Source organism: Athene noctua, chromosome 13 (assembly GCF_965140245.1).
Source record: "Athene noctua chromosome 13, bAthNoc1.hap1.1, whole genome shotgun sequence".
In the NCBI taxonomy this organism is placed as follows: domain Eukaryota; kingdom Metazoa; phylum Chordata; class Aves; order Strigiformes; family Strigidae; genus Athene; species Athene noctua.
In genome coordinates, this window is record NC_134049.1 from 8,722,170 (window position 1) to 8,744,213 (window position 22,044).

The 22,044-nt window shown below is 41.3% G+C and overlaps 1 protein-coding gene across 7 annotated transcripts in view; it reads right to left on the reverse strand.

Moving 5' to 3' along the window:
* The window catches only part of AKAP13 (A-kinase anchoring protein 13), a 224,007-nt gene that overhangs the window by 135,723 nt on the left and 66,240 nt on the right, over positions 1 to 22,044 (reverse strand). For all 7 annotated transcript variants that reach the window (XM_074917611.1, XM_074917615.1, XM_074917614.1 and 4 more), the window contains one exon: positions 5,352 to 5,499. In XM_074917611.1, coding sequence (XP_074773712.1) covers positions 5,352 to 5,499 — 148 coding nt within the window. The remainder of the gene's footprint in view (positions 1 to 5,351; positions 5,500 to 22,044) is intronic.

The following is a 22,044-nucleotide window of genomic DNA, read 5'->3' on the forward strand; positions in this document are numbered from 1 at the left end:
TTTTTCCTTTTAAAACCTCAACTATTAATATGGAGTGTGGAAAGATTTTTTTTAAGGCCCTTTATACTGCAGATGCCCTAAAAAACTATAGAAGTGTAAGACCCCACACATCTTAAATAATTTCAATACAGATTCAATCACTTTTTCCTGTGACTGATGTCACACAGAACTGGCATCACTTCCTTTTAATTACACTGCCTAGAGCAATTAAGTACACCAAAGAGGATGGACTGCAAAAAGTCTTCTTGGCTACGCTCTTTCATTCTATTTTAGTGGGTTTTTTGTTTCATAATTAAGAGTATTTTCAAATACACAACTGGTATTGCCAAGTGGTCATTTGTTATGCAACTTGTTTACCCTTTTGGTCTACCAGTACAAAGATTGTAATTCATGAAATACAGCTTTTTCTATGAAAAGTTGTTTCTCAGGGGAAAACACAGTCTGTGGTAAAAGAATATAAAGTATGAACATATGTACAGGATTTCACAGTAAAAGTCTGAAATGAAGATATTTCCAAGCTAATTGAAATTAATTTTAGTCATCACTTTGACTAGCAAGAAAAAAGAAAGAAAAAAAAAAAAAAACACAACTCCGAGAACCACAGGATTAAGAACAAGTTAAAGACCGAACCTGCTTCTCCACCTTAGCTTAAGCATGGAGAGAAAGCTCCCAGTGACTCAAGGCGTTTGGAGTAAACAGGAGTTTTCAGGCCTGTGGAAACTGCTGGCAAGCAGCTACCAGCTGACAGACAGTCTCTCAGGCCCTTTTTCTGCCTCTAATTTTGCTCCTCCTCCCCTTCGAAACCCATACAAGAATCCTGCACCTTTTGAGATCAATCAACAAGAAAAAAGTGATTTAGGTATTACTGAACAAAGGCTCAGAGTGATACAACACATTGCAACAAAACACACAAAGGCAATTATATCTCACTAAACTACCTTACTTACTGTTTCAGTGACTTGGCTTATAGACAGGGTATTTCTTACCGTTCACCTACATGATTAGGAGCTGCTGCAGTATTTAGGATTTACAGGATTTACACTACTGGACTGTCTCTCCCTATCTGAAATTTCAGATTTCATTTCAAATTTCCTCCACTGAGCTCTTCTGCATCTCCCATGTACTACACACCAGTCTTTAAATGCAAAGCAAAATTTGTGCCCAATAATACAGCCATTATCATGACGGCATACAAGCTCACAGTAGATGCACTGCACAAATACTCCAGCTCCTAGCCCACCGGCTTGCTTTGTGAGCTTTCTCCTGCAAGAAAGTTCTCCTAAATCTGCTCAAGAGCTTCCCAACATTGAGATGCCTCCACTGCTCACGACAGGCTGAGGTAAGGGCTTTCAACCCACATGGACAGGGATGAGATCGTTCCTTCTTTTGATGGTTTGTTTGCCAGATCATGATTTAGGCTTTTTGTTATTAGGGGTTTTTTGCCCACCAGGGGAAAAGCTGCTCTAGCAGCAGAGGCAGGCAATGAGGATGCTGTCTTGCAATGGAGTTTCACTTCCCTGCATTCACACAGACTTTCTCCACTACCATATGCAATCTGCTTGGCCATTCAGTGTCTCAGTTACCTTCCCTACCCTGCAGAGATGCTGGGAAGAAAAAAATATTTTAAAGATTATGACAGTCTTGGTTACTACAGTAATAAGGACTTGTTGCAAAGCTCAGTTTATGACCAACATTAAGTAGGATGAGTAACCATAACATAAGTGGACACATCCATCCCCAACAGTACAATTCCAGCAGCAATAGCAGTTTAGCTTTAGCAGCAGAGCTGGTATCATCTCTCTGCATCCTTCCCTGCTTGGACCTTTGGTATTTTCTTAATAAACAAATCCCAGCAAGCAAGCTTTTGCAACTAATGATAACCAAACTCAAGTAATATCAGTGCTATATTACATCTCTGCCTGCCACACGGATGGACCTTAATGTGGTGTCTGACAAGACAGTGTTTGAAATTGTTCTGCAGAACTACAGAGTGCCTCTAGTACCAAGAAAAATTTCTTCAGTTACAGAGAATTTGAACCAGATGAATTGGAAATCAAAGCATTGTAACAGTAAAGCAATAGTTAAATAAGTTTTTGGTACCTTTTCACCAAGGCAAACAGAAGTTTAGTTGGACGATGTAACCTGGTTTATCCTTAGGCTGGCAAAAGAGCTACTGGAAGCACAGAAAGCATCATCTACTGACTAATTCGTGTATCTCAATAGCTTATTTTGATACTTCAAGTTATGACAGATCAGCTAAGATAAGAATCTGTTTCTTACAAGGGGAAATTATTTCTCTTAAGTTAACACAGCCAGCAGTGGGGCAGGATAACCACCCCACCCCATCCTTCCGAGCAAGTACAGAAATACAGGTAGTATTTTGTCCTTTGAGTGACTGCTGAATCTACATTGAGCCATATCTTCAGGCAAAAAAAGCTGCTCCCATAAATATACAATCAGAAGTCCTTTGTTTTATTATGTACAGAAATAAAAGCTTACATTTGAACAGTACTGTTAACTCTATCTATTCCATGTTTAAGGTTGATGATAAAGACAGCATAAGAGCAGACTGCTCTAGTCATTATATAAAACACAGCAGTCATTTGACGCTGCAGATGTAAGCTTTTATTTAGGTAAAGTCAGGATGTATTTTCACACACACTAAGAATTTAGGATGTATTCTGACAATTTAGATTTCCATTCCATTTTCTTCAATTTTTAATCTAAAACCACCTTACATTGTTGAGATTTATTTCTAATGTCATTTCCTTTGAAAGTTTTGCTAAAACATTCTACTTAATTCTGGCAGCAAATATAACCAAATCATGTCTCCTTCTGCTTTTTACGCCTCCATACATCACCACAACTACTGAAAAAGTCAAGAAAAAAAAAAAAAATTGAAGATCTGGTTTTGTTTTTACATTAGCTTTAAAAGAAATGGTTACCCCTTTAACTCCTGCCCCTGATGCACTTCATCTGAAGTCTCCTGCAGACCATATGAAATGCTGAGGACTTGGGACTGGGATGAAGGAAAAGCCTCCATGCCCATAGGGGAAGCAGAGGAGATTCAAGGCAGGAAAGCAGAGAGGCTTGGTATGCTCAGGAGTGAATCAGCCCTTCCTTCATCCACCTGAGCCATCCCAGAGGAGCAGCTGCACTCCTAGGGATGAGCAACATGTCTTGCATTGCAGGGACAAACTAAAGATGCTCAGAGCTGAAAGTGAAGGATGAGATTTTGGCTAAAAGCTGCCTTGCAGAGCACTTGCAAAGTGCCCAGGCCTGGATGTTTAAACAAGAGCTGGTCTCCCACACACTGTCTCTTGTTCACAGCTAATCCTGCAGCGAGGTCAAATAACACCAGCTCTGAGTCACCACAAGCATCTCCAAGGCAACTGGCCGAATATACAGTGTAAACACATGATTACAGATTCACTGCTGAGTTCAGGAAGGAGGAGGAGGAAGAGCTGGGCTGAAATAAGTCATGCTGTTACTCAAATCAGAGTGGTCAGTACTGAAGCAACACTGGATAAACGTATCAGTGTCAGTGAAGGGTATGAGAAACATTGCTTTTTCCATTTTACTTCTCCCCACCACTCCCCTTCATCACTAAAGTCTTATTTTTTTTTCCTCAGGTAGTTTCTCCAAAATGACCTATGAGCACAGAAGAGTGTATTATCCACTTGGCTGCTTTACATCTGAGATGTCACTTCTTCCCTTGCACCGCAGCCCCAGACAGTGCTTATCTGGCAGGAATGGGACCACTTTTCAGAAAGGTCTGTGAAATCTTTGCTGTTAGAAGCTGTATTTTGGGACAGCAACCATCCCTATCTAGCATCCCACACCACAAGATCACAACTCTACTGGGTCAAAAAAAAGAAAAGCCCATTATAATTAAAGGATCAATTAAGAGCAATTCCCTCCTGTTCCTTTGAATCACAGAGTCAGATTTCCCACTAAGAGCGACAGGAGAAGCCCCAGGGAGCTCTCCCCAGTGACAGTTGTCTTTGGGGTGAGCAGGACAGGCAGAGCCCAGAGCATCATCCCAGGTACCGCCTGTGAGCCAACTGCTCCAGCCACATCCACTGCTGCTCCAAGGCCGGCAGGGCCAGCAGTGGTAGGAAAGCACCACTCCCGCCCGGAAATCCCATCAAATTTGCTGGTTCCCGCACAGGCTGAAGGGGAACACTGAAGCTTTTCAGTTCCTTTCTTGGCGATGCAGCCACGGTCCCGAGGGGGAGGTGAGGTCATTGCAAGCAGGGCTGGCAGAGCCCCGTGCCTGCCACACAAAGGCAGGGAAGGAGTCACCCCTTCTTCTCCCTCCTCTGGGAGAAAATAAGCACTAATCTAATTGATTGCACGGGGCTCCAGTTGTCAGTAATCGTAAAAAGACTTCTCTTCCCAATGCAACGAACAACTCGAACAGCACAAAAAGAGGAGGAAATGAAAAAATACAGCGGCCAACTTTTAGCCATTCATCCCCTGGAGGATAAACTCCTTAGGCCAAATTTTACTTCACGTGCATCTCTTTTAAAACAATACTTATGAGATAGATAAAAAGGCAAACCCAAGAAAAACACTTGATGGCTTAAGCTATAATGCGTATAGTGAAAATGTCAGGCGTTTTTCTCACACTGGAATCAATGTGCTGCATAGCAACAAGTCAGAATGAAAGGTTAATGGTAAGGACTGCAGCCTGGAACACACTCATTCCCACGGTCCTGAAGTCACCAAAGGAAAATGCTGCACCGATTTGTTTTGTTTGGTTAACGGCATGAAGGCTTAAGAAGAGCGGTGGGCTTTAACGTGAAAACCCACCCTGCCTGAATTGGCTGTGCTGGAGGGATGGCACCAAGCACCATACACTGCCTGCCACTGCCACAAGAAACTCTGTGTTGGCTCTGATCTACACAACAGGGTTTAGGGGAAAAGGACTGTATTTTCACCAGGACTACAACAATGAACCTCACCAAGTTAAGCATATCCTAAGTGTAGGTAGGACTTACCAGGCTGTACACAATTTAGACAACAGCATCTTTAACCTGGCAAATGTGTCTTCCATTAACTTGCTCCCATTTAAAAGCTTTTTACTATATGCAAATATAACTGCATATTTTCTACAACAGAACCCCATAGTTACACATCAAATAACTGCAATCTCAGTCATATAATTCTAGCGAAATTAAGTGAGAGATTTTTAAAAGGAAAAAGCAGTCACCCAAACCACTCGTTCTACTATGAACGTGTAAATGAGGAAAAAGACATCCAACAAAACAGCATTAAGTTTAGTTCACTTGAATTAGCCAAATTTCATAGACTGATACACTGATATGCAAAGAAATGTGATTGTTTACCAGGAGAAATTGTCTCCAGACTCCCAGGATTAATCTTTCTTGTGCTTGTGCAGTGTTGGACAGTTGACCCAGTGAAGACCAAGTAAAAAACTACATCATCTTCAACTTTATCTTCCTCAGTCAGCTGCACAGTAATAACAGAGTCACCCTAGGAAAAAGGACAAGAGAAAAGGTTAGGTTTACATTTGCAAGACCTGCATCGTATAAAAAACCCTTCTCTACCTACTAGGCTCCTCCTCCCTGTTCATACACTCCCTTCACACGACTCGGGCCCATCCTAATTTTCAGATAGGCAAGTCATCCTTAGCATGCCTCTTAGCATCATAGCTAGCCAACCAGCTAGCAAATATGTTCAGTGCAGCTCTGGGAAGAGATATGGAGAAATCTCAAGGGTATATTCAAAATAGCAACTTAATACGGTGAAATCACACCAAGTTTCACACACACACACACACACACACACTTTTCACCACCACCACCACACACACACACACACGTGCATAGCTAAAACAATAGAACTGGGATTTGGGATAGTGGTCTAAAATTGCTGCTGTCTTCATAAATTTGAACAAATTCCCTAATCCTTGCTTGAGAGTTCACATTTCCCCTGTCCAAGCCAACTACTGTGTTAATAGTTCCAGTGTAACCAACTGAATCACTGAGTGTATCTTTCATCCACAGTATGTAAACAAAGATATGAAACTTCATATCCATTGAGATTTTCTCCACCTTCCTTACAAAAAAATAGTAACTGTAGCTGTACAGACAGCAGTAGTTCTTCTCACTCATCTATAAAGCTCTGTATATTATCAAAACCATCAGTTCTTCAAGCCTCAAAAAGAAATACGTTGTGATCTGTTGGCTGAACACTCCTGCTTAGTTTCAGGCAGGCTTTGTTTCAGTATCTCACCTTCTGCTCATCTTTGCTATCAGCAAAAATTATATTCATAAAGGGCACACATGTTTATCACAGTTAACCCAGCACAAGGATACAGGAAATACTCCTGAAATTCACACACCTGCACGACAAGAACAGGAGCAATATCCACCAACTTCAATTTTCTATGGGGAAGGGAAAGCAAGGAAAGAGGATGGCTTGCAGGTACTACACAACTAAGTGGAACATTTTCATTTGATCCCACCATACATCATTTATCTGCCCAAAGAATTATATAAACTACGAGACACTGAAAACAACAGACTGTGATGTGACCTTTTGCCCCTTTTCTATCAAGATCAAAACCAGTTGGATGCCCCAGTTTTACACTGCAGCTGCATTAGCCAGCTCTCTGCCACCACCCCATTGAGCATATGGTTAAGGCTGCAAATCTGGAAAAGATTTTTTTATTATTATTATTGTTGTAGATTATGTAATCCTAATTTACATATCCAATAGAATACGCATGTCATTTCATTTAAAACCTTCTCCTTAAGATTCCTCAGTATGTTGCTTCTCAATGTGAAATATAACTATTGCAGAAAAATCCCAGACTTCCAAGCCCTCCCGTACACCCGTCCGTGTCAGCATTGCTTCCCACGTCTCACGTCTCCCCCATTCTCCCTCATCTCAGCTCCTTTTTCACCCCACCACAGCTGCCGCCTCCAAGTTCATGTCCAGTTCTCCTCCTCTGATCTGGCTTGTCTGGTACCTCTTGCCAGAGGCAGGATTGCACCTTGTTTTGATAGAAACAAGGTTTTGCAGTGCAGTACACAACCAGCCCCTGGTCTTAAAAACAAATATATGGGTCAGTCTTATAACACACAGGAAAGAAAACCATGAATTCAAAAAAGATAAATGGAGCAGTGAGTCTACTTTGCATTTCCAGAGGTTGCAGAGTTACAAATGTACATTTTAGGAAGGTCTCACATGATAATACCAGACCAGACTTCCAGCCGGGGAGAAGGGAACCATGTAGCAAAAGTATATATTGTATATAGTCAGTGTTAAAATAAAAACAGGTGCAAAAAGAAATAAATCAAGCTTTAAATTCAAGCATGACCAGTTCACATGCTGAGTGGAAAACGAAATATTCTATTTCAAGCAAATGGATCCAGTTTTGAGCGGATGTTCAAAAAAACAAAAGCTGGAGTTTTAACCTACAAACCCTTTGGTTTGCTTTGGTTTTTACATCGTCTTTGTTCAAACTGTTCCTCCCTTAAGGCATGAACATACAAAGTACTTAAATGGACTTAAAACGAAGGTGAGCTTCAGGATGCTCATCGACAGGGCTGATTGTTTAAAGGGGTATCTGTTAAAGGAGGTTCTTCTTTTATTCAACTCAGAATCAAGTACAGACAGTCCAATTCCTGTGAAAGGAAAGAAAATCCACACAGACTGCACGTGAGAAGACACCTGTCTATCCATAAGAACTACTCGCATTTCAAGGAAAAGCAATTAAAATTCGCGGTCTTACTGTAAAAGCTAATTTGTATATTTTGTTAATGACAAAAAAGAACATGTAAATACATCTAAGAAACCTCAACACCAGAGGTTCCACGTAACCTGAAATCTAAGATGAGACTTAAAAAAAAGACAGCTGACTACCTGACCTACTATTGAATGTTGCCCTGCTTTGGAGGGCGGTCAGAGCAGATGATCTCCAGCAGTACCTTCCAAGCAAATTATTCCACTATTTATATTTATATTCAATTTATGTCAGCTGTTTTTTAAGTCTAGGGAGAGCACAAATTATCATCAGCTGATATCAACTTAAAAAACTCTTCAGCTGTGTGTAAGTAGCACTTCATGGTGGGATAGTCTCTACCACCCTGCTCCCTCCTACTCTTCTGGAAGACCCTCCAGCAAAAGACCGAAGGGGAATGCCCAGTAAGCTTATTATGATAACTGAGCATCTTTTTTTTTTTTTTCCACTTTAAATGTTGTCTCCACAGCAAGACCAGTACTATGCCCGTTAACTGCTGTGTGCCTCAGTTTACTTACAGGTGTCATCTGAGCTACCTCTTAGTTGTGCTGTGCCTGGCACAGCTCATTGTGAGTGATGTGATTAGAGATTCCGGAAGCAAAAGAGCAAAGCACTAAATAAGAAAGACCATCCTCCTTCACCACACATCTCTACTTTCCAGTTAACAATTTAATTGCCCACTGCCAATTTTAATTTGATTTTAAAAAGTTATATTCAAACGACGTATTTATTTGAAAAGGAAATAACACACAGAACTAACCCCTCGCTTTCCAACATTCTTGGAGTTAAAGAAAATCAGTTGCAAATGCAGCCAGATTCCTCCAACCCACATAGAAGATTTTCCAACAGCCCTACTGCACTCAGCCTCCAAAAACATTTTAATTGAAGTATGTTTACCTTTATTCATTTAATATTGTCCAAAAAATGTCATCTGTTCAGTATCACTGCCACACAAGGTGGTTATTATAACCCCTCTTTCATCCCGAATGGCTAGAAATGGGAGGCCAGCCTGCCAATATCCCCTTGGTGAAAGTACAGACAGATCAAAGCCATTCTCTGGAATGCTCCAACAAATAAGAATAATTTAATTTCAAAACTAGTTTGGATCGACTAATATTTACTTGGCTTAAAGCCCATTGGAAATGAAAACATTCCATTTTGGTCCATTCATGAAAGAGGTCACTCTCTCATTCAGATCTGAAAATCTCTGGTTTCAGAGAGCCGTAACGGGATGTAAAGAAGGTGGACGTGGCTCCTTCCTCTAAATATATTTCCTTCCTCAAACCGAAGGGAGAAAGCAGGTCTGCCTCACCAAGGGACGGGTTCACTGGAAAAGCCAAGCCTGACCTTGGGCTTTAAAACTACTATAAAACAATTTAGAAAGGGTAATTTAGAGTGGCACACCTCTGAACCTTTGGCTTAGTTAAGGCAGCAAAATGCAATTATCTCTAAAAAGGCCCAAATGCTGTTATTAGGTCTAAAAAACCAAAATAAGACAGACAATGCACCTGCCTGTCAGTGTATTCTGCTGGCATTAGGACAACTCCACCTTTTTAGATATTTGTTTTTCTAGTGCTGCAGTTAAATGCATGTGGATTGTGTACAGGCAAAGTATGAGCAATTCTGAGTAACCGTTTCTTCTTTCTCAGACTTGGTTTCTGTGCCTGTTAAAATGAAGTTTACCTTCAAATGCCTTTTATTTTTTTTTTTAAATAGATGACCTCAGCAATATTTGGAAGTAACAATGAAGTGAACAAAATCTTTAAGTTCAAAAGAATTAAGATCACTTATTAGCTCAAAAATATTATCCTCCTTCCAAAAAGAAATAACTGTTTTAAGCATGTAAAGACATCTTTCTTTTCCACTTCAGGGTCTGGAAATCTGTCCAGTTTTGGGGAATTGGTCATCATTTGGGACCACAATGACAGTCCCAGCAAATGCAGAATTCAGGATCTCAGGACCCCTTAGCTGGCAGGGGGAGAGTTTTCCCTGAGGGATATCGGCTCTACCAGCAACAGGTAAATTTCTCTAAAATGACCATGAAGGGAAAAGTATTCTTAGCATGCTGGCTAACAATTTTTAAAGTTGCTAACAAAAAAAAAGTACACTGTATTTTTATAGCTGAAGCATGTGATTTCTAAGCTGGTTTTCCCCCCATGGTTCATACTGGGAATTCTGAAGTATGTTATCTAACCCACTAACCACCCACTCCGACTTCCCTCCCCACACAGAGTCTAAAAATACTTAGAAAATGAAGTGTGTGTTAGATAGCAACACCGAAGCACTCAAGCATTACTTTAGCATTCTGCTTTTAATGAGAAAACACTAACACCCAGTAATCATGAATTTGTTCTACACAGAAAAGCAAAATTGCTGCTGACGACCACTGCCATCTCTGGCTGTTTATTCATGCAGGAAAAACCTAACCAGTGCAGTCCTGCTTAACAGAAAGTCCATGGGCTACACAGAGATTCACACACCAGGAAAGAAGCCTTCCTCCCAATGTATCTCCTTCTAAAACCTGTTGCAGATGTTGGCATTACGATGCCTCATTAAGGAGGCTGGTTTAGGTGCTGGATTAGATGAGTAAGAGTAACCTGTCACTGTGACAAGTTTCATTTTGTTTCCGCTATTCATAACATGAATCAGATGCTTCTTGGGTCATTGCTTATTGCATTATGTTGGGACACAAAAGGAGAAATATGCTTTTGAAACACTTTTTTTTTTTCCTCCCCTCTTTGTAAAGCTCTAAACAGCTCCCAAAAGAGCTGCACTGTACCCAGGAAGACCGCACAAAATCACAGCTGTAGTTTCTTCCTCCTCCTTCAAGGAATTCAGCCTCATTGGTACCTTTATTTATTCATTTTCAGAAGGAGTTGGACTTGCTGTTACCCCAGCTACTGCTCGACACACACAGGATCATGATGTAATTACAGCAGGAGGCAAGTCTTTTCACATCCCTGCACTTCGAGTTTCCCCATCAATGAAATGGGAATTGTGGTTAAAGCACACTGAGTATTTTTCATTCAAATGGCTTTTAAAGGAAAAGCTGGCTTCTCAGTCACACGATGTTTTCTTTGGAAAGTGCAGGACTGACAATAGTTAAGTCAGACAAAATCAAAGGGAAAGTTGAGACAAATCCACCATAAATTGAGAACGGCAGAATACCCTGAAATCAGCTGAAGGATGAAAAAGGCAACTGCAAGGCAGCTTAGAAAATGTAGCAGAAAAAGTAAACTGTAATTGTTTAGATGTTCGAAGATCCCTTACCATCGTCTGCCAGTAGACAACAAAATCAACAGCTAAACTTTTGCTCCCAGACACTGTCCCTGTCTCAAGCTGAGTATCTTGGAAGATCCCTCCCATCTGAGGTTACCTCGGGTTGGTGCAAAACATGTGCTTAACCCCCTGGAGAACCACATCTGGAAAGGTCACCCGCAGCACATGGACACAAGGACATCTCCATGCAGAACAAAACCAGGCGCAGCCACGCAGGCTCCTGACTGCAAAAGGAGATGGGGGTTTGGGCAGCTATTTTTAGAGCAAAATGACAGTGCTCTCATCTCCTGGAATAACCCATTCAATTGAGAAAGGCTTGGATCCCAGTTTTTCCAGGTTTGACGAAGTGCTCCAGCTGGTCAGCTGCCACACAGGCACCAAGCGCTATCACTGCTGGCTCATAAAAGCAAAGGATGCTCTCCTTCCACAGCAAGAAAATAACTTGCGGCCAGCAAACACTTCCAGGCTGCTATTCCCAGGTGAATGGAAGCAGATGAGCAGCTCAACCCTGAGGGGTCAAATCTGGGGATGGGTCCTGCCTTCAGAACAGCCAGCTGAGTCTCCTTCCCTCTCTGCATTAGCATGGGGTGAGTTTGTCAGTGAACCTCACTTAATCTTGAGTGCATTTTCTCTCATAGGAACATTGTTAGGGCTTCTAAATTGCTTTCTAGTACTTCAGTCCCAGATGCTGCAACACCACAGCCTGAAACATTCAACCCCTTTTGCAGATGTACCCATTTACCCTGCAAACTCCCAGCACACATATATAAAAGGAACGGACTATAGGAGGAGGTCAGAGGTATCTGTTACAGCAAGATAACAGCAGTCACTACAGACATCCTCAATTTCACCAGTATGTATTGACTCAGAGGAGTATTTAGGGGGAAAAAAAAATTTTAAAAATCACATCAAACGCAGTTTATTCTGCAGAACTCCAGTCTCCAGAAACAAAGGTAGGGCTGTGAAATCTGTCTGAACACGAGCAGCTCTAGAAACCCCTTCTTGCCTGGAGATATCCCCCTTGATAAAGGCAGTGACCTGGGTCAGGAGAGGGGAGAAAGATGGATGTCGTTTGGCTGGAGTGTTGAACCTCCTGCAGATAAAACCTCCAGGGAGAGACTTCAGAAATAAACAGAATGGCAAACTGCCAAGTTTGAGGTGAATTTGTGGCCTTTTTCATAGTCAATGACTTCAAACTCCTTGATCTTAAAGGAGTATAAAGCAGAGATTTTTTTGTTGTTGTTTTCTTAAAATATTTTTTTTTTAAAGCACAAAAGAACAAGAATTACTACAATGGTTTCAATGGTTTGTTTGTTTGTTTTTAAATCATTCTCCAAATCTAACTTTCCCTTTTAAATTAACAACAGTGCTATTATTTCTGCCAACAAAAGGTTTCAGGTTAGCAGTATGGATACTGAGCCCCTCTGTGATGAGAAAGACAGATTTTTGTAAAGCAGTCTCTTACCCTTAGGAAAATATAATCACAGACCATAATGTCTTGCCCACAGGCCACCAAAAGAGCAGAACGATGGTACATGTTTTTCTGCCAGCCCACATAGCAACTCGAGGTGATATCTTCCATCTCATTAACGCTGCACTGAGCCAAGTGATCTCCTCTTCCAGTGCTAGCCACAAAGCCATGACTGAAACACTGACATGTATGCAAAATAACTTTCTGCTCTCCACCACTTTCTTCCCCCAAAGGTGAGAAGGAATTTGGTCCAAAAATAAGATTAGCTTAGCATGCTGATGGATAAAAAGTTGACGCTGGACAAAGTAGGGATGCAGAGTCAAAAGACCATTTAATTAAGACTCTTTGGGTAAAAGGAATATGTGGGAAAACATGGACATCTATGATAAATAGCCCTGGACTGTTGCCTCCAGGCCCAAGCTGGCTCCCACAGGTCCATCCTGAGTACAGCCTGTGCTAAAAGCACAGCATGGAGACCCTCAACTTGCCCATCTGCAGAGCCAGCATCATTACAGCTGATTTTTTAACACAGTCTCACAGCTACACCATGTCCCAAGCCAGTCCAGTGACTAATCCTGCAGCCGGGTTTATCTGCAAAGAGACAGTTTAAGGAGAGCAAGGGGTGAATTTCCTACTTCAAAACAACGCGAACACAAACTCCTGCAGAAATGGGTATGCTTGAAGAAATACTTTCAGTAGACCCTATCCTTGACAGGGCATGTCTCTGTCGGTCTCCAAATCAATCAGCTCAAAGATGAATCTTTACTGAGTGTCGAGGCGCTATTATAAGTATTACATACATATTAATCCAGGCAGTTTGAAGGAGATCTCTACAGAGTGCCAATCCATCAAAGTAACAAGATCTTGTTAGTGCTGAAAGAGACACATGATTTATCTTTATGGGTACACCTTCCCGACATACCACTTTGCTACACAGAGTCACGCAAGTTATTAGACTAGGCTGTTAATAGCTAATTTAGCTGTACTGCCTTAGCATGGGGCTCCACATGCTCTGCATCACTGATGTTACCACCACTTGTTCAGAGCACGCTTAGTGCATCTGCTTGGTGCCCGACTGTGCAATGCAGACAGCCTTCACAACACTAAACAGCCAAGGTCATGTCTAATAATTTTTAGCATACAGGAAGATGTGTTAAAATTAACAATAAAATTAACAGCAAAATGGCAAAAATCAAAGTTAAGGAGAAAAATAGAAGGGATGAGAAAAGCGCCATTCAACCATTTGTGTTAATATGCAAACATCTAGGGAAGAACTGTTATGAAAACTTTATTGTCTGGGTGAAATTGGCAGCATAGTGAGGAAAATATTGATTTAATTTTTCATTCATTTGGGCAGTTTAGTGTTAGCCAGACCATTCATTTAAAACACTGTGTGCTTGCTGTCTTTTCAGTCACCATGGCCTGTGCTGCCTGAATAAGCAAGTATCGACAGTAACCCCAAACCTCTTCCACTGCAAGCCCCATGCAGCTCTGGTACAGAGAAGGAGGAGGTATGGAGGTACACAAGTAACCACACATTGGGGGTTATTGTCTAAGCTATGCAAGTCTCCATGTAATGCCACCACATGAACACAAAGACAAGATGAAAGACAGGGAGATTCTCTCCATAGCAGAATATCCCCTCCAGTGCTACCCAGTTTCCACAGCAAGTACTGATTTTACTATTAAGGGTTTTTTTTCAGAAATTGTGGAAACTACTATATTCAATTCCTATAAAACACACCCAAATTGATGTGAATGTCTTGCTCTGGCTTCATGCTAAAGCCTCTTCTGTTCTTCACTATGCTGTTAGAGAACCGAACCAGATAATTTTATTAACAGCTGCTTGAGTGATTGATAGTATTCCCTGTTAATTACTCACATAACAAAAAAAAAAAAAAAAAAAGTGGTGCCTGGGAGAATAGAAGACAGTCTGAATGTATTCAGTGACTAACAGAAATTCAGTTATTCTCTTGGCACCAGAGAGGTGGAAAGAGTCACAATTCCTGGAAGATAAAGTACATATGATGACACATGATTTGAAACAATCTCATATTACTGCAGTATTTTCACAAATAGCCTTGATGTGTCTTAAAGAAAAATAAACAGGGTTGAACACTAACATCCAAAGGCATAAGAGAGCAGAAGGATGGTGCTTTCCTGGTACTTCAGCCTCCTCTACAGTACAGCAAAACCCTCAAAGAGACAGAGCTCAGAGTGTGTTTCAGAGTGCTCATTTTCCCATCAGCTGCAAGATTTCCTCGCCAGTCTTTAAATATTTCACAACTACAGTACTCAGGGCTACGGTTTTTTGCTATTAAAGAACAGAAACATTATAACCGCTTTCTTACTGAAGAAGTACCCCCCGCAAGCACAACTACTAGACAGATTAAACTTTTGCAGTGTTCAGAAGCAACATTTTGAAACAAAGATACAAACACAAGCAGCCCTGCAGAAAGCAGCACTGAAAACATGTCCTGCAACAGAACGGCCACTTGATGGCAGTGCACAGCATCCATCTTTGCACAGAACCATTAATCACATTTTATTTTCCGTTTAAGCACAATATGCAATTGTTTTACTAAGCAAGGCAGAGGATGAGCCTTTGCTGAGACACTGCAAGCAGCACAACTTTCAGAAGCAGACAGGAGGCACTACAGGTAGAGTACAGGAGATCTGAGAGGTGATTTGAGAACATCGTGCCTTCATCAAATCAATGTCTCCGTAACCACTCTTCTCACATCAGCTTTGCAGTCAGAACTGTCTCTAGTCTAACAAAATGACTGTCAGCACTTTGTTATGGAAAATAAAGCAGGGATATATATCCTGATGAATGAGATGGGAAATTTGTTTGGTCATTCTAAAGGTAACATAAGAATATTTATGAACTCTCTATATAAATACATTCCACAGAGGAAGAGTATTTTCATCCTCTTTAACAGCAAGTCCTGATTTCTGCTGCTCATTCCTCCCAAGAGGAGGGGAGGCAACACTGCCAGCCAACACTGGGGATGGGACACAATCTCTTAACATCTTTCCAGGTATTAACCAGCTAGCTCATCAGCTACAAGAAATAAAGAACCCTAAACTCACAGCCCAGGACATATACACCATGTCACTCAGTTTTAATAAAACTCTTAGTGTGACAATGTAAGGATTCCTTTTGCACCTTCAGAAAACAGGCTGAAGCTCCCCAAAGGAGGAGACTGTTTTCTCCTCCGCTTTCCCACCCTATCCTGTACCAGCTCCAGCATCTTATTCTTGAAGTCATATTATATAAAGTTCACATGTAATGCTGCAAAGTAGTAGTGAGTTAAGGGCAGAATTTCAAGACAATTGCTCCAGACTTTAAGCTAGACCATTTATTGTTTACCAGTACATGCATACCCACAAAACAGGATCCCAGAAGACAAGATCATATAGATAATTATGGGAGGAGGGCTTTGAACCCAGATCACCAGCATTTTTAGTTTCAGGTAATATGGAAGAAGGGTTGAGAAAGGGCCTCTGAGCTGCAATTTAATCAATAGCTTATCCTGGAGGAAGGCAATGATGATGGTCAGGTAGCCTCTTCTGACTTCTCCAGCCAAAGCTGCGGTCAGTGAATGCACAGAAGCGACCACTTTACAAGGAGTCCTATACTAACACCACACAGATCTCTCGAGATGGCAAACACCTCACTTACGAGGAGCAAATCAAATGAACAGCCTCACGGTAACTAAGCTGCGCAAGCTGAAGTCTTCCTTTAGTTACCCAGGCACTGAGAAGCGGCAGGCAGCTTGCCAGGGGATGGTGCAGAGCTCAGGTGGCAAGAGAAGGGAAGGCTTCTTGCGTGATGTGGACCAGAATTTGGCAAGTGGAAGATGAAAAGAATCTGGATCAAGAGCCTACATGACAAAAACTTAAAAGATGAGGTCAAGCATGGTTTAGTGAGGAAACTACTTTGCCTGCAGAATGAAAGCAGAACCAGACAAGTAGCAATGTGTTCCTCTCAAAAAATCAGTTTATTCAGGCACCCCAACTGACTTTCTTAAAACCAACCAAGAAGCAGGTTCTTCCACAAGCAAATAATTATTTGTAAAAGGTGCTCAGAGGCCTTCCACTCATTCATAATTCAAAGACATTTTGAAGGTGGGGCAGAAAACTAGTTTGTCATTAAGAAATCAAGTAACCAACAAATAAAAGACAAGAAGTTTATCAGATCCTCTCACCACAGAGATGAACTAATCAAGGCTGGTTCTCCTTTTGCCTAAGGACCTCAAGAGAAAGTAAGACAGACAGGGCTTCTGTATAGTGATTTTTCATGAGAAATTCCCACATCAAAAGCATGCAAGGTATGTTCTACTTTTTCTGCTAGATTGATCTCAGATATTCAGGCATCCCAGTGGCCTTTGTCACCATAGATGCCACTAAGCAAACAAATCCAGAGTTAGTAGAAAAGTAACTAAACCACAGCTGCCAACCTCATGACAACATTTTACTGTAGGATTATAAAGGCATTTAATTTTGTCCTTTTGTCCCTTTGGTAGAGATTTCTGAAGATCATAAATTATCTAGCAAACAATTCACACCTGAGATGGTTTCAGCCTCAGTAAGAAGCCGGCTGCCAGGCAGGCAGGCCTGCACAACACCTCGCTGCACTCACCAACGCAGGAAACCATGGCGCTTCGGGGACACACTGCTGCCACAAGCCTCAAGCTCTCTGTATTGTGACCTTTTTTCTTTAATCCTTTAGTATTTATTCAAAAGAGGTTTTTTTTCTTAAAACTTGAACATCAGAGGTTATCACAATTGTTTTTCTCAGGAATACACAGTGCACTTCAGTAAGGTACCATTCTGTGTGAAATACGTAAGTGGGAGAAAATATTATAACCATTATCCTTCTCTTCCCATTTTAGATTAAAGCAGGACACACTGGGAAACTACTCCTGTAGGAGTAGTTCATTCATTAACAGAAGAGAGGACCTACTGTACCCAAAACCCAGGTTATATTAAGAGAGGGTCAATGCATTCTTTCTGAGGCTTTTGAAGTTCATACTTCATTAAGCTGCATGACATTTTGACTTGGAAGTGGGAGCTCTCGACTATCAAAACTCTCCTTGAGAAACTCTGCAGGTTACACAGCTCGTAAGTGGCAGTTTATACAAGAGACTCCATCCACAGACCTGATTAAAGACCAAAGTCAATGGCAGCATTTTTATCAATTAAGTGTTTGCCCTCCCATGCAATCACCAGTTATGACACATTTGGGTTTGTCACTCCAAATAATGTGGGCACACCTTAGACAAACCATGCAGAGGAGGAGTGCTGTGATTTAAAACAAGTTTGTTCCTTTTAATCAAAAAGGAAAAAGGAAAAAAGTTTGTAGCAATACATCATTCTTCTCCAGCTGCTAATCTTTTCCATTTCACACCCACTGATCATTATCACCATGAAAAAACATTCCTGTCTTAAAGGCAGATCTAAGGTTGTAGCCTTGGTAGTAATCAAGAGATGACACACAATGCTTCCCAACTCATCCCCTGCATGTCACCCCAGTCCTTTCCCGACACCTGTATATCCAATACTGCTGTCAGGCCATTCTTCTAAAAAACCCACACCGTTGATTTCAATGCCAGGAGAACTGACAGAGTTAGAAGGATGATCAATAACATTATGAAGATCCTATACCTAGCAGAGGCTGAAATCAAAAGCCATGCAGGTCAATTCTGAAGTAAAATTTTTCAGGACACTGTATGCAGCTGAAGACTTGACCTTGATCGTTCACTCACGTGCACTCTACATTTATTAAAGTTTGGTTAGAAATAAGTACACGTCTTGTGATTCTTGATCCTTTTGTAATTAAATCTCCTGCTGAATTGTCGTGGTTTAACCCCAGCTGGCAACTAAGCACCGTGCAGCCGCTCACTCCCCCCACAGCAGGATGGGTGGAAGAGAACTGGAATAAAAGTGAGAAAACTCAGGGGTTGAGATACGAACAGATTAATAATGGAAATAAAATAGTAAGTTGTAATGAAAAGGAAAATAACAAAAAGGGATAAATAAAACCCAAGAAAGATGAGTGATGCAAATGACAACAACTGTTCACCACCAACTAACCAATGCCCAGCCAGTGCCCAAGTGGAGGGGATCAGCTGGCCTGGCTATGTCCCCTTCCAACTTCTTGTGCACCCCCAGCCTGGGTGGTGGGGTGGGGTGAGAAGCAGCAAAGGCCTTGACTCTGTGTGAGCACTGCTCAGCAATAAGTAAAACATCCCTGTATTATCAACACTGTTTCCAGCATAAATCCAAAACACAGCCCCAATCCCAGCTACTAGGAAGAAAATTAACTCTACCCCAGCCAAAACCAGCACATGAAAACTCTGCTGGACTCTCAATTAATGGCAACATTTACAACTAAGATCAACACTTCATCTTTACAAAGCTCTTTCTCTCGCCTGCATGTTAGTGTAAGCCAAAATGTCTTGCTTGCATTTTTTTTGTCTTGCTTTTTCATTAGCAACAGTTGAGTTTAAGTGACTAAATTATTTCATTTCTAAACAAAGAACTTAATGAATCACAACAATAAAAAGGTCACTTAATAATAAGCCTCAATTGTTTAGAGCACTGTTAACCCCTTTTTTCATATCCGCATACTCCTTGATGACCTGGGTATTCCAGTAACACACTGACCATAGCTAGGAAGTACCTTACAGTACTGAAGTTGAAGTTTTTACTTTTGTTCAGAGAGATACAACTTTTATAAAAGATGTTGATCAGTAAGGTCATTGCAAGTATTTAACAAAAACAAACAAAGCTGAAGCACCTGACTTCCAACCTCCCATCAACCAAAGACTTCTGTAACCCTCCTATTCCTCGACAGCCCTGCCAGCAAACAGAACAATTTGATTCTTCAGCTTTGAGAGCCTGGGCTTTCTGAGCATAAAGGCAGATCAGAAATAAGGTTTGAAACACTGTCCTTCATCTACTATGCTGTGCCTGATAAGAGTTCCCACACTGCCAGGATAACACTGAAATACAAGAATGATGTGTGTAAAACCAGTTTCAGATTTAATCCAGTATCTGTGCATCAGTAGGGCTGTTCCTGACTAGTCTGAGGCAGGTGATTGTCCAGTCACATGGACTTTTTTTGCACATCCTGCAGTAAAATGTACCTGAAGAAATCAATGTATCTTAAGGACCTTGTATTACAAAGCCCCTTTTCCACAGACTATCCACAGTTGCACCAAAGACTATGTAAAGCATAATCCATATGATCACACACTGGGAAGAAAACAACCCATGAGAACAGCAGCATAGAAATCAGATACACTCAATCCAGCCAAATGACAGTTGCTGTTTGTAACCTTCACCCATGCTAGTGAAAAAGCTGGAAGATAAAGCTCATTCTCTGTCTAAATCTGCCCCATGCTATGCTGATTATGGCTCTAGACCACCTCTGCATTAAAGTTAAGCTTGTATCACAAAGTTTAAGTCCACTGCTGTCATACAGAGAACTCAAACCATTATCACCGCTATGTGAATCATGACCTTGACAATGACTACCCCACTTCTTCAGAACATCACTACTGGCAGCAAGACAGCAGTTCATGTTAGTACTCCATTGAGATACCCGAGGAAGGAGGAAGTGGGTTTGAACATCTTTATTTCCAATTCCTACCATAAGATTAAGCCACAGACTCCACAAAGTAACACTGCCTTTTAAAAAGGCAATTACGTGTTGACACTGGTACGGATGGGATGGCTGCTTGACCTACAGCCTGTTTAAGCACCAGCATTAATGGTATCACACCGTGGTGAACCTTCCCTGTGCTATATTGAGGAACGCTTCACTGCCCTATCTCTCCTGGCACCAGCTCCTCTGCCCCATGACTGCGCTGCTGCTGTGAGCTCTGGGGCCAGGACAGTCCGTTAAACAGCCTTATGGGCAGGTAACGAACAACTCTGGGTGAGAGATATGATGCTCCTGGGGGGAGCAGCTGAACGAGCCAGGGGCCACCTGTCTGCTGAGGAAAGGCTGAGCTCTTGTCCCAGCCCAAACCTGCAGCAATATAATGCTTAATTCTGGTTCCTGGCAACCTCATTAATCAGCAAACAATCAGGCAACACTTAAATGGGACAAACTTACTTAATCACAAAACCACAATATCATTATTACAGGATGTGTTTTTCACCTTATCTCTTAATCTTAACACTTACAATAGCCAGCAGTCTCATTATTACAGGCTTTGACCCCCCCAGTAGTCACAAGGTCTGCACAGGCAAGACAGCTGATTTTTACAGATGAGGCAAATAAAAGTCCAAGCAGCCAAAACAAAGTACACCAAGAAGGATGCAGCAGGTGGTCTTCTATCCACTGATGTACACTGACTGGAATAATACAACAATCTCTATCCCTCTATTAGTTCATATGTGGAAGTACCATCTTTTCCATCACTCACAAAACTTTGGTCCCAAGTACACTGGACATCTCAGGTTCCCAAAACACTTTTCATAATTGTAAGGTATTAATCTGGGCAACATGTTAATTACCCAACAGGATAAAATGTGCTCTAGCTCTCTAATTGGCTTCCAGAAACTGAACTGGAGACATCATCTTTTCCCTTCTCCTCCTAGAAGGAGCTCAGTAATGCTGCTCATGATAAAAACAACCACCAAATGGAGTTTTCAGGATGAAACTCACGCAAGATTTAAAAAAAAAAATCAATAAACAAAATTAAGTAATCTTGAATCTAACCTATTATCTTAAGAGAGGAAGGGAATAAAGGATGCAATGCAAATGTGTCAAAAACAAAAGGACGAAATTTGGGTGAAGCAATTTTTCCTGAGAGTAGACAAGTGTAAGGAACTCCCCTGACATGTCTGTATTGCCTGTTATTTCCAGTCATTTACCTCACAGAGATGAAACTCCTTATGGAAAAATTCACAGGATGGTGTTCTCAGTTATTTGAAAACAAGCTCAAGGAACCTATACATGGAAAAGGGAACTGGTTTCACTTTGAAGAAGGAACCTGGTGAGGTTTGCTATTTGCTTACCAATGGCCAGGCCACAAGACCGTTGTGTCTGCTTTTTGAAAAATAAAAAGACCAGGAATATACATTCTTTCTTATGTTGTGCTCACACCTAACAACTCTCAGATGAGCTGAGCTGTCAATTAACACCTCATGAAAAACAAAACTGGTCTTAAAATGTACAAAGCATGTTGAATTTTCAGGGTCCTTCAGTTTCTCTTCCCCCAGCCCCTGCTTCCTTAAGCTACCAAAATTTGTTTTGAAAGGGAGCCGATTTGCATATACACCTGGCCAGGGGAGAAAGGGAAAGAGAGAAAAGGGAATCACCGATGGATTAATAATGTTGTCATCACTTTATCTGCATTGCAAAGAAACACTGCACTGAGTGCCATGTAATGATTATTTTACACTAGGCTACATTTGACCTCAGCCAGTCCTCCTCACTATCACGTGGGGATGACGACTTCTAAGTATAGCACTCCAGTATTACATATTAAATACAAACCCA